Here is a 14,259-nt window from a genome sequence, read left to right as displayed (position 1 = left end):
CTAGACCAGGGGTGGGCAAACTTTTTGACTTGAGGGCCGCAATGGGTTCATATATTGGACCCGGGGGCCGGACCAAGAGTAGATGAATGATGTGTATGTGTCATCCATAGTAAGTATAGTAATATTCCCCCATAGTAAGCATAGTAATTAATCCCCCATATAGTAATTAATCCCCCATATAGGAATTCATCCCCCATATAGGAATTCATCCCCCATATAGGAATTCATCCCCCATATAGGAATTCATCCCCCATATAGGAATTCATCCCCCATATAGGAATTCATCCCCCCTATAGTAATTCATTCCCCATATTAAGTCCCCAAGTCCCCCCTGTGTCAATTCACTTACCTTTGCTCCGCGCGTTCCTCTCGCCGTGTTCCCTCGCCGTTCCGGTGTAGCATGAAAATCTGTCTCCTATGAGGATCTGTCCCCTCGACGTATCCGCGCATGTGCCAGTTTCAGGCATTAGCAGCCGATCGGCGATCTCCAGCACATGCGCAGATACGTCGAGGGGGACAGATCCTCATAGGAGACAGATTTTCATGCTACACCGGTCTTCAGGGCGGACTGTGAGAGGAGCCTAGCTCTCCTCGCGTTCGTCATGCTGCCCCGCCTACACACATCCTGACAGCCATCCTGACAGTATCACGCTCCGCGGGCCGGATTAAAAGGTCCGCCGGGCCGTAGTTTGCCCATTGCTGGGCTAGACAATGCCTGCCATTAGATATTGGGATAAAATCCTTGGACCCATTGTCAGACCCTACGCTGCTGCAGTGGGTCCTGGGTTCCACCCGGTGCACAACAATGCCCGGCCTCATGTGGAGAGAGTATTCAGGCAGTTCCTGGAGGATGAAGGAATTGATACCACTGAATGGCCCCCAAGCTTGCCTGACCTAAATCCAATAGAACACCTCTGGGATATCATGTTTCGGTCCATCCGGCACCGCCAGGTTGCACCTTAGACTGTCCAGGAGCTCAGTGATGCCCTAGTCCAGATCTGGGGGAAAATACCCCAGGACACCATCTGTCATCTCATTAGGAGCATGCCCCGACATTGTCAGGCATGCATACAAGCATGTGGGGGCCATACAAACTACATATTACCATTTTGAGTTGCTGCAATGAAATTTCAACGAAATGGATTAGCCTGCTGCATAATGTTTTCACTTTGATTTTCAGGGTCTCTTTGAATTCAGTCCTCTGTAGTTAGGCAATTTTCATTTCCATCAAAAGATGGGGCATCCTTACGTTCCTAACACATTACCCAATCCATATCAGTATAGATATTTAGCATATGTTTCCCCATTGACATCTGATGTGTTTTCAAAGTGTTCCTTTAATTTTTTGGAGCAGTGTACATTACATTTTGTTCCTGGGTTTGGGTGAACTTTAAGCAGATGAAAAAAAAAAAAAGTCCTTACCATCAGTCTGGGACTTGCTGAGGAATATTGTGCTTGCTCTTGGATGGTCAGATGGGTTAGACTCCAGTGCAAGGTCTAAAATGAAACACAAATTTATGCATCAGTTAAAAATATTTATTGCACCCAATATTCCTACACAGCTCAGTATAAATACTCAGCATTACTGTAGCATATGTGTGTGATTAGAATGCAATATGTACTGCTCAGATAGCCTCTGGCTATATGCAAGTGATGGATTTTATTACTTACATTGACTCAAGTTAGACATGATTACACATCTACAGCACTTCAAATATTTTTCCTCCTTTTCTACTTTCTTCCCTGTATTCTGCTGTCTATAAGAGTTACACAGAACATTACATGAACACCTTGGTATAATATACCCCATCTTATGGTCCTCTAACACCCATGCTAATATAGATAGACTTGCTGAGTGTACTAGTTCGCTGGTAAACTCTGCATGTATTAGCCTGCATTGCCCCAAACAAATGTTTAGCCATGCATGCATGCAAATTATTGTTCATATTGTATAAATGGATTTGGCATTATGGGTGGTCAGGGTACTGGCAAGCTCTCTTTTCTACTGATGGATGATTTCTTTATAGGTTTGAACGGTTTGTGGTTTATCGCATCCCTAAAGAAGGGTCCCTACGCAGTCTTTAAACATTGCTTTTCTACGTGCTCATACAAGAATAAAGAGCTTTTCACTTTGAAACAAGTTTGTGGGTATGCTGGCAAAATACTTTTGTCATCTTATATTGACACTTTATTGCAAAGGCATGGTCTACTGATGCCCCTATCAAGAAGCTGGTTCTGACCAATGATAAAAGCCAATGCTAGAAAACGTGCATGCAGACAAAGTAGCTAAATAGTCCACGGGAGATCAGCAGCACCAAGATTCAAAAATAGCAAAAACAGTACTAAGGGGGAAAAAAAAAAACAAAACACCTCTACCATGAATACAATATATAGTTAGGTCCATATGTATTCGGACACAGGCCCAATTTTAGATTTTTTCAGGTATTTACCAAATCATTTTCAAGCTATAGCTATACAGCAGATATGGGCTGAAAGTGCACACGCTCAGGTTTAATTTGAGGGTATGTACATCCAAATTGTAGGAAGGGTTTAGGAATTACATCTCTTAAGAGTAGCCACCCCCCCTTTTTCAAGGGACCAAAAATAATTGGACAATTAAATCAAAAGCTGTTGTTTCATGGCCAGGTGTGAGCTACTCCTCTGTTATTTCTTCATCAATTAAGCAGGTAAAAGGTAGTGGTGCAACAAAACGAAAATTCTGGTGCCGAAAATGAAAATTCAAAGTGCCCTTGGCCGAAAACCGAAACGCGCAGTTTTTAAAAATGAATATATATATATTTTTTGGCAAAAAATACGCCCAATTACTTCCATACAGCCCAGTGCCAGCCACCGCCCGCTATATGTCCCGGGCTCCGCTTGCCCATCTGTAGGCCCAGGACTGGTTCAGTGGGTGCCAGCCATATAAATGCATATGCTTCCCTCCCCTTCTTGGCCTGACCCAGAAGTGATGTTACTTCTGGGTCCCCGTTGACAGATTCCTGGCCATCGAGGCTGGGAAAGAATGTAATGCAGTGCGATGTGCACTGCATTACAATTCAGTGTAGTACAGGGGAGACATGCAGGGTCTAAAAGACCCTGCATGTCTCCAAAAAGAGAACCTGTCATCAAAAAATCCTTACATAGGGGACTTCCCCTATGTAAAAAAATAAATAAAAAGTAAAAAAAAAAAAAAAGTAAGTTACTCCCAAGCATATAACCCACCAATTTTTCAAGGCCCATCCCCACATATGTACGCTCGTACAAAACGCAAAAGTGCTGGGGTGTCTACACATGAAAATGACGATTGCGCTACACGTTACATATCACTGCGCACGCCAGAATGAGAGCAACAATTTTAGCACCAGACCTCCTCCGTAACACTAAACTGACTTTTAAAAGAGTCACCTATAGAAAATATAGGTTACTAAAGTTTGTTGCCGTTTCATATCAAATCATTACATGCAGTACAAACATCTAAGTTATGGACTGGTTTTGAGGTTTTCATAAATTAACACTACAACGAAATGTGTAATCTCACAAAATTAATGAACATTACATTTACATTTCTAAGAGTATTTCAAAAATAGTTCTAATAGTATTTCAAAGGTGGGCCTATAGGTAACTCTTTTGAAAGTCATACAAGATTGTGACACATGGAACGTTCAAGGTTATCAGTCACATTTGTCAAAATTCACTTGCAAGTATTTGAAATAAGCTAGTTACGTCACACTGTTACTTGCCCTTCAAGTGAAAGTCACTACTGAACAAACCATTATTGACTCAAGAAATGTAGAATATGGTTATAAATAAAAGAGGTTAGATAGATGTAGTAAATTAATGGGTTTTCATTCATTCATTAATCGTTTCTGAAATCTCAGTCTAGTTGAGGGAGGAAAAAAGTTTATGGCAAAAATCAGAAGATCTACAGGGAGGACAAAAACATGATTCAACATGCGATGTGTATTTGGACTTTGGGTACTGCCACTATTCCTCCCCCCACTGACACCAACGATGGGGCACTATTCCTCCCCCCACTGACACCAACAATGGGGCACTATTCCTCCCCCCACTGACACCAACAATGGGGCACTATTCCTCCCCCCACTAACACCAACGATGGGGCACTATTCCTCCCCCCACTGACACCAACGATGGGGCACTATTCCTCCCCCCACTGACACCAACGATGGGGCACTATTCCTCCCCCCACTGACACCAACGATGGGGCACGATTCCTCCCACTGACACCAACGATGGGGCGCGATTCCTCCCACTGACACCAACGATGGGGCGCGATTCCTCCCACTGACACCAACGATGGGGCGCGATTCCTCCCACTGACACCAATGATGGGGCGCGATTCCTCCTACTGACACCAATGATGGGGTGCGATTTTTCCCACTGACACCAATGATGGGACGCGATTTTTCCCACTGAAACCAATGATGGGGCACTATTCCTCCCACTGACACCAATGATGGGGCACTATTCCTCCCACTGACACTAATGATGGGGCACTATTCCTCCCACTGACACCAATGATGGGGCACTATTCCTCCCACTGACACCAATGATGGGGCACGTTTCTTCCCACTGACACCAATGATGGGGCACGTTTCTTCCCACTGACACCAATGATGGGGCACGTTTCTTCCCACTGACACCAATGATGGGGCACGTTTCTTCCCACTGACACCAACGATGGGGCACTATTCCTCCCACTGACACCAATGATGGGGCACGTTTCTTCCCACTGACACCAATGATGGGGCACTATTTCGCTCCATAAGACACACTTGGGGGGAAATGTCTGTGCATCTTATGGAGCAGCTGGCCCAGTATTCCCGCCACCGTTGTATGTCCGCAGTCTCTGGTCATCTCCTGTACTATGTCTGCAGTCTCTGGTCATCTCCTGTACTGTGTCCGCATTTGTTCATTTTTTTTTTTTTTTTAAACTGTAGTCCGGCCATCCAATGGTCTGAGAGACAGTGAACTGGCCCCCTGTTTAAAACGTTTGAGGACCCCTGTTCTAAAGTATACAGGACAGCATAAAAGCAAATTAGATATTCTACATTTAGTACTGTTACAATGCTTCCTGTATAGATACGATTTCTCTAATTTCACTTGCAATTACATTCAGTAACAAGATAACGTATGCATTCGCAAAACATAATAAAAGCACGATAAGCAACTAACAGTTATTTCTATAATCAATTAGTTGGCCGTTTATTGTTTCGATTAATCTGAAAGAAAAAAAAAAACTCAAAATTGACTGTTAATTTATTTAACAAATCGATTGCAGAAATAATATATTTTTTTTTACTTTACATGTTATTTAAATAACCAGCTATATGGTTAAGGGAAAAAAATATAACAAACACACTTCTAGAGCTTGAATCTGGTACATACTGGAATCAGAGATCAAATTTGTAATGAAATTTTAAAGTGTAACTTTAGCCAGAATATTAAGTCCTGCTAGATTAATTCAGGCTAGCCCCTTTTGCAGGTATAGCTATGTAAAACATTAAAACTAAGTGCCTATACCACTTAAAATCCAGTAATACACTATCTCCCCCTGCATTGTGCAGGCTCGTTGCTCTGTTTTTCGGCACTATGCTGAAAATTTAGGGGTCGATTTGCTGACAGCCTAAAGATTTACTGCTGCTCAGGGGTTCTGGGCTTCAGCATAATAGCAGCCTCCAGCAAGAGCAATTTACAGCCCACACGTAATTTTCCAGGAATTTTCTTTTCCACAATCAGCGGTCAGTGGGTGATTCCTGCTGACAGTTGATGACCCATCTGTTAAGGGCATGGCAGCTAGCTTCCTGAAAAAAAAAAAAAAAAAAAAAAAAAAAAAAAAAAACTCTACAGAGGGAATTTGATCACTTCTATGAAATGGAAAAAAACAATGGGTATTTGTTTTGGGGGTTTTTTGGGGGCGGGGGTTACGTATACATAAAAGTTTTGCCTTGAATTTCTATTTTAAACTGAATAGGTTGCTTTACAAGCAGAGGGTTTACATAATCTTTAATGTAAAAAATGATGCAGGAAGGGTTTTTTTGTTGACTGAATTTTGATATAAATCTGCAAGCTGAGAGAGAGGACTATCTAAAGAGTGATTATTGCCGTGGGGAAAATTGAATCTTGTGACCAGTTATAACATTAGTTCAATTTTAAACACATTCCTGATCAAAGCTCCACACTCTAGGTACAGTTAGTTCACCTTTACAGAAAAAATGAAAAGGTGAACACAAGATACCTTCCCCACCCCATCCTGGTCCTTGTAGTACCTCCGTGGGTGCTGAGCTGTTAACGCCCATGCAGCCTGTTAGCAAACTTGGGATTTGAAATCCTTGCTCCTTCTGTGTGTTTTTTTCCCTGAAAAGGGGAACTAACCCTAAAAAAAAAAAAATAAATAAAAAATAATGTTTTGCATGGTATTCTACTTAAATACTCTTAAAAATGCCCCTGGCCCTTTCCTAACATCTATCCTGACTAACCAATAGAAAGATATGTATATGTACCTATTTTCTGGCAGTTACGAGATATTACTCCCTTGTTTCAGCTAGTGGCTGTTGCAGAGAAGAGGGAGTGCCAACAACGTATGGCCCACAGGTGCCTAACAATGATGTCACCACTTCCTTGCAGATCCATTCCGTATACGTTTCTGTACGCGTGTTTTTGATGTTTTTCCGGATACGTTCCAGTTATCTTTTCTGCACTGTGGTCTGGTGCATTTTACCATGTTCCAGTGCAGTTCTGCGCAGGCAAAATGCAGCATGTTCTTTTTTTTTTTCCTGGAACCAGAATGCACTGAAACTGTAAGTACTGGTGTGAACCATGCCATTGAAAACCATGCAACTTACTTTCTATGTATTTTGGATGCAGAAAAAAAGCAAAAAAAAAGCACTGGAACGCATGTGGTGTGAACTAGTTTTGAAAGGCATACATGTGAGGTGCTTTTTGCAGCCAGCTTCAGCTGTCCAGATTTTTAGCCATTAAATTCTGCACATGTGAAAAGATTAGGGCCATTCTGGAAATTTGTGTCATAACATGTTTTACAGCATCCACAAAAAACAGGAGCACAGAGGGTAACTGCTGTAATTGCTCTGGTAAAGCACAGTCCCGGAATGCAGGATCAGGTTTTATTGTTCGTTGTACTACTGGAGTTTGCTGAAGTGCAATATGCTGAAATTCAGTGAGAACTGGTTGCACAGGGATGTTCATTTTATATTGCCTGACGCCCGGGACATGTAGTGCCGGGCAGGTCGTTTTTATTTACCTTTAGCCCATCTGCAGGCCTGGGACTGGTTTAGTGGGTGCCGGCCATATGCCGGGATGCGGGAAGGATCCGCTCTCCTCCCCCTCTTGTCCTGACCTGGAAGTGATGTGACATCACTTCCAGGTCCCCATTGACAGATTCCCGGCCGGGAAAGAATGTAATTAGGTGCAGTGTGCACTGCATTACATTCAGTGTAGTACAGGGGAGACATGCAGGGTCTGTTAGGCCATGGATGTCTCAAAAGAGAGAACCTGTCACCATAAAATAATCACATAGGGGTCTTTTTGTCCCCTATGTGATAAAAAAAAAAAGAATATTTTTATTTTCATTTTTAAAAGAAAAATGACAGTTACACCCAAGCTTATAACCCCCCCCAAAAAATAATTTTCATGGCCCCCCACCCCTACATATGCGCACGTACAAACATAAAAGCACGCGCTGGGGCGCCTGCACAAAAACGTCAATTGTGATACACATGTTACATCATTGCCGCACATGCCAGAATGAGAGCAATAATTCTAGTACCAGACCTCCTCCATAACACTAAACGGATGACCGATAAGGGGCTTTAAAAGGTCGCCTATAGAAAATATAGGTTACTAACTAAAGTTTGTTGCCATTTCACAAGCGCACGCAAATTTAAGGTTTGACATGTTGAATATCTATTTACTCGATGCAACCTCGTCTTTTATATTTTGCAATAAAATTGGATACTTTATTGCTTTTTGTGCCCTAAAATTAACTTGTATTTAATTCTGAAATTTTGCATTTCCTAGACCTTTGTGATAATATCGTGTGACAAACAATTTGGAACTACCGCTATTTTTTTCTCTAGGGTCTGTAATTTCAGAAAATATATGTTTTGGAGTTTTGTGTAATCTTCAGGCCTTAAATTATTTTTTAAACGTGCAAAAGTCGCAAAAACGGCTCTGGCAGCTAAAAGGGATAAAGGATAAGCTGGACACTCCCCTTCTCTGAAGAGCACACCCAATCGGTGCTCATTACACTGCAAGGTCTCTCCCCCTCCCTGCTAGTCCCTGGGTGCAGTGCTAGAGACAGGCAGGGAGGGGAGGAGGAGATATACAGCCCAATATTAAATTTTTAAGTCGCCATAAAGCCCCTTTTGTTTTTAAAAGCCCCAAACAAAACCTTAGATTTAAATATGGTTTTAGTTCAAAATTTTTTTTTTTTTCCTCAAGAGAAGTAGAGATTGTCATGAGGGACAAGTATATTGGGGCACCAATTTAGTCCCTGGACAAGTAGTTTTTTTTTTAAATTTCCACACCCCTGGTTGCAGAGCATTTAGAAGAATCTCAAAAATTCTATATGCAGAATTTTTGATTAAACAAACATCTCCAACTGGCACAATCAGGTGTTTAAGACCGAGGTGGCAGGATCAGCTTCAGGGACAGACTACTGGATAGAGATTGGAGTATTTGAAGAAGTGAAAATTTTTACTTGAGTCCAGGCATCTTATCCACATTATCAAGAATGTTGTGTGAAAATCCTGTTTCAGGTGTAAAAGTGTGGAGGATGGAAAATCTTACAGTCTACTCTAACACTACTTTTTATTTCCTTCTGTATCTGCCTCGTCTAGGTCAGGCATTTTGTCATCTGACTCAGGTAGAGACAGAAGCTGGAGAAGGAGTGTGGCATTTTGCAGCCCTGGACAAAGAAGGCTGTATTAAAGCTGTTAGTTGCCTAAAGAATTGTGACAGGCACAGAAGATTCTAGATACTGTAGGCCTTGTGTTGCATGCTTGAGATAGAGCTCTAATCGCATGCAGAGACTGGTGTTAAAAATCAGTTCGGTTGCAAGTGAAGCATCACTCTGAGGTCGAGTTGTGGAGACCTTCAAAAGAGTGAATGTTCGTCTAAGGTTTAGTCGTGGCTCTCTTTTGTCTGTGGGTTACTCATAAAGTAGGTGCAGAATATTGGGTGAGTGTTCCAGAAGGAGTATGCAGCAACCTGGGTATAAACTGTCCTGTAGCCTATCCTTGTGATGAAAGGGCAGGAAGAAGCACTTGAGTATCCTAGAAGTCACGGGTGTCAAACTGGCAGCCCTCCAGCTGTTACCAAACTACTAGTCCCATGAGGAATTGCAAGATTGACAGTTACAAGCATGACTCTCCAAAGGCAGGGGCATGATGGGAGTTGTAGTTTCACAACAACTGGAGGGCTGCCAGTTTGACACCCCTTTTATAAGGGCTCTAGGAAGCACTAACAGTAACGCGAATGACCTGTGTTGCAATTTAACATCTGGTCATCCACCTGAGACTAACCATCAAAATGTTTACACTGTAAAAGTGAATACATGCCAAATGGCGCGCTCCCAGCACAAAGACGGGGTGTCACTGAGGGCCCTGGGTCCAGTTCTAACGATCGGCTCTACCCAATTAAGAGAGGAAAAAAAAAAAAATAGTGTGTAAAAAAAAAACCCAAAAAAAAAAAACAAACAAAAATACCTAGATCAAGGTTTGATCTAGGTCTGTGCCAGGGTTAGTGTTTTGGTCAGGTTTTTTTTTTACATTTTTAAATCAGTATCAGAATAAAAAAACAAAATTGCACACTATGGTTTCTGGTCTGTACTACGGGTACAAACAACAACTAACACACACATGTGGTATCGTTGCAATCTTCAGGAGCAATTATTTTGGGTTGTTCTTTGGTGCTAAGTTATGGTAGTAGCAAGTAATATACAGCTAAATTTAAAAAAGGTTTTATTTTTACTATTTTGGGCCAAAATCAAATCAGATTACTATTTACCACAAAATGAAAGCCCAATTTGTCCTTAAAAAAAAAAAAAAAAAAAAAAAGGTATAATCCACCTGGATGCACAAAGTAGTTGTGATGATATGTACAGTTTTGCTAACACATGTCAAAGTTGCTAAATTGTGCTCAGGCATTAAGATTCGTTTTACCCTTAGGCCGGAAGGGGTTTAAAAGCTTTTCTTGCCTTCTGGCAATACTTCTTTAACCACTTTACTACCGCGCTATTGTAGAATGATTGCTACAGTGAGGTCGCCGTATAGCGACATCTCAGAATGCACCCCCCCCCCCCGAAGGGCACACCCTGATTAGCTGATCACATAACATGAATAAAAGGTCAATCACAGCGGCCTTTTACCAAGTGACCAGCTGTGTGCAATCACTGCTGACCACTCTGTAAATACAATTGCCGATTATCGGCAGTACTTTCCTTAAGCTGCCACAGCGTCAGGAGAGTACTGCCGGTAACCAGCAACTGTTTAAGAAGACATCTGCACTGAATCAGGGCACTGATCATTAGTGCCCTGATTATCAGTGCAGCCCCAGCAGTGCCCAACAGTGCAGTCCCAGCAGTGCTGCCAGTAAGTGCCCTTCAATGCTACCTATTCGTATGGTCAAATGTTGCTGCACATGAGTGAGAAGCACTAAAGGCCACTCTCCCGATTGTATCACATGGGATGTATAGATAATGAAAGTAGACCAAACAGATATGAAAGGCTTTGCTGCTCTCAGAGACGACTGTAGTAGTGCAAAAGGCAATTGTAAACAGAGTGTACCAACCTAGTGCATTATCCAAGGATCAATTCAATAAAAACAGGATAAAACTATACTCAAACATGTCCGTGAAAGGTCACAAAACAAATGTCACCACATGATGTGGATTTGCCGAGACCCAAAGGACCCTGTAACGCCTGAAAGCAGCCATTTAGGATCAGGGCAAAATGAGTCAGCCTCACCTATTAGTGCCCATTCGTGCCGCCTATCAATGCCCACCAGTGATGCCTCATCAGTGCTGCCCATCGGTGCAGCCTCATCAACACACATCAGTGAAGGAGAAAAAATTACCTGTTTGCTAAATTTTATAACAGAAACAAAAACCTTTTTTTTTCTCTTTACAATTTTTTTGTTTATAGTGCAAAAAATAAACCCAGTGGTGATTAAATACCGCCAAAAGAAAGCTCTATGTGTAAAAAAAAAAAATTGATAATTTCATATGGGTACAGTTTTGCATGACTGCCCAATTGTTATTCAAAGTGCGACAGCGCTGAAAGCTGAAAACTGGCCTAAGCAGGAAAGGGGGTAAAAGTTCCCAGTGGGTAAGTGCTACATTGGTTATTTAGAAATTCTTCTGGCATTTAGCTACATTTTTTTAAATCTAATGTATGCATCAATATGGTTATGCACACTTTTATAAAAAAAAGAATTCTATTTATTAAACAGAACCACCGTCCTATTATAATAATAAAAATAATGGGTCAGCCACACCCATTTACATCCCTAAGTTTTTATATTTATGTAATGTCAGTATTCATATTTGTGCATATTATACGGTATATATTGGATATAGGACAAACTGCATACAGAATAAACATTGCTCACAATGTGCCAATATACAAAAGCGGGTTTGTAGCAGCTAAAAACTTTGGCTTACTTCATGCTTATCCAACAGAAAAAAAAAAAACAAGCTACATACGTGTACAGTAAAAATACACTTAATTTCTGTAAAACAGATTACTGAATCTAGCTCAGGACGTGATGTTTGAATTTTAAACCACGCATGAAAGCACTTGTCTGGTAAAATGAAAAACATACGGTACTAGGTATTAACGATAAATCAGACCCAATAAATCAGAACATATAGAATTGCTGCTATCTGGAATATTAGAGGATGTGAACTATAAGTTTGCTGACCTCACCCTCAAGCCATCTCATAAAATGAATAGAGGAAGTAAGCCCTGTTTGTAATGCATTCTTCTTTCTCAGGACTATCTTCCTGTTTAACCCTGTTCCTGGGAAAATATAACAAGGGTGTGTGCCTTCAAAATTCAGGATGGCCAAAGGTTTACTTCAATGCAGTATTAAATAAGCTTGGCTATTTTTTTTTAACATTTCAATACTACTCTAGTGAGGTGTAATCGTGAAGGACAAACGAATGCGGCAATTGACAATGCAGCAGTGTACAGAGCAGCACAAGTCACAAGGGTCTGATCAGATTACCTCTTTTATAATCTTGTTCTCTAATGAGTCAGAATGTGATCCCAAAGCTTTATTCCTGGTCTCACCTACACAAGCACAACGTGCTCGACCAGGTTTGCGTACCCCTGAAGTTTACACAAAAAAAGTTGAATAAAAAAACAAACAATCCAATCCACCATCTATTAATAACCCAATATATTTTTAGACTAAAAAAGTAAACTGAAAAGCAAAATTCCTGCATGAAAAAAAAAAAAAAAAAAAAAACAGAACTCATTAGTACAAATTAAATAAATGCAGGCCAAAAGCAAAACTATTGGTAGTTTAATTTTTTTCTTATTTTACTGACTTATTAGAAATCAAGGAGCATTCAAATGGTGTCTTAAACCTGAGCACTGTAAACTACTGGATAGCATCAGATTAAGTGCAGAAATAAATTTTAAGGGCCAATTCAGTGACTTGAGCTAAAATGGATGGATGTACATTTCCATCCATTTTAGTAGTGCGCTGATGTCTATTGACATATTTTGATATCCGTTGACATACATTTTAGCATGCAATTACTCAGTATACCCTGTGACATCACATCCTGTGTGCGGAGTTTATCACAGGATAGAGGAAGAGCAGGCTGACCGGTTTGGGTGGATGGTTACACAAAGCTGTGAAGGCGACTGCGATCACCTGTTGCGTGAGCTTGGGAACCCCTCCACCATCTACAGCAGTTAACACCCCACTTAACGGATTCCTGCAAGACTAGGATCACGGTTATTCTGACGGGCTATTTTATCACTTCCACATTATGAGTTTTACCATTTGTGGCTTATTAAATATCTTTTTACACTGCGCTTAGAAGGTGCCTCTCTTTCTTTCCTTATTAAGTGTGCCCAGAATACTCTCTCTAAACTAAGAAACCACTAAGCATAGAGGGATCTCAGATCACATGACAACAAAAATCACCTGACTTCCTGCATTAAGGAGGAAAACAAGAAAAAAAAAAACCCACTGCTTGTAATACCTACCCCCATCCCTAAACACCTACCCGACCCCTTTCACTGCTCTACTGCAGTCTCAGTTGCAGCACTACTCCTTTCACTTCCTGGTCTCACAGGAGACACAAAGCAGCAGAAGACATAGGCATCTGATCCTGTCAGTCAAACTCCTGCAAGGAGGGAGTAAAGGCATGGCTTACCAGCACTGTGCATGTGTTTATAGACACACAACCTAGCTTGCTGAGGAGGCACCCAGAGGAAGGAGAAGGGGACAGCACCAGCGAAATACTGTATAAAAAAAAAAAAAAAAAAAAAAAAAAAAAAAAGAAGGTATGGGACCTTAATGTGAAATATGTGCTTCAGACTCTGGGGTGGATCCCGACTTCAAAGTCGGGATCTTTCCCCAGCCCGCTGTCAGCTGGAAACGGGTCATAGGAGTGCAGACCAAACTGTACTCCTATGATCCACAGAAGTACAGCCAAAAGAGCTTTGGCTGTACTTGTCTTTTAAGGATACCTAGGTTCAGGGTGGATAGGCAGGAACCCGAGCAACTCAAACAGAAGGCAAAACCCATCAGAAAGATGTGCATAGAAGCATGACACTATCAAAAGTCTCTGTACCAAGACACTAGAAAATTCTAAATATCTGCATTATCTGACAGATTCAACAGAAATGCAGTAAAATGCAAGTCAAAGTTGTTTTTGATTAATTTATGGGCATTTAATGACATTTTGTTTATGGATAAATCAACAAGGTTACTTTGGGGTTTATTTACTAAATGTACAGAGTGCAAAATCTGGTACAGCTCTGCAAAGAAACCAATCGGCTTCTGAAGTTAGAAGCTGATTGGCTAAAATAAACAGCTGCACCAGATTTTGTACTCTCCAGTTTTAGTATCCCATTATGTCAGAACAGCTGTGCTGGGTCTTCTGTATCACCCATTTCAAAGAGCAATCATGAATTACAAAAGCAAGAAAGAACACAAAATATGCATATACTAGAAATTGTACTCTTGGGATCTAGACCA

The 14,259-nt window shown here is 41.2% G+C and overlaps 1 protein-coding gene across 1 annotated transcript in view; it reads right to left on the bottom strand.

The window, feature by feature from the left end:
* Positions 1-14,259, bottom strand: part of CCNYL1 (cyclin Y like 1) — a 103,628-nt gene that overhangs the window by 64,877 nt on the left and 24,492 nt on the right. The window contains exon 2 of the mRNA XM_089671208.1: positions 1,423-1,497. Coding sequence (XP_089527334.1) covers positions 1,423-1,497 — 75 coding nt within the window. The remainder of the gene's footprint in view (positions 1-1,422; positions 1,498-14,259) is intronic.

Source organism: Staurois parvus, unplaced genomic scaffold (genome assembly GCF_062004578.1).
Source record: "Staurois parvus isolate SC_StPar_1 unplaced genomic scaffold, SC_StPar_1.0 ptg000011l, whole genome shotgun sequence".
Classification (NCBI taxonomy): Eukaryota; Metazoa; Chordata; class Amphibia; order Anura; family Ranidae; genus Staurois; species Staurois parvus.
This window is presented reverse-complemented; position numbering and strand designations above follow the sequence as displayed.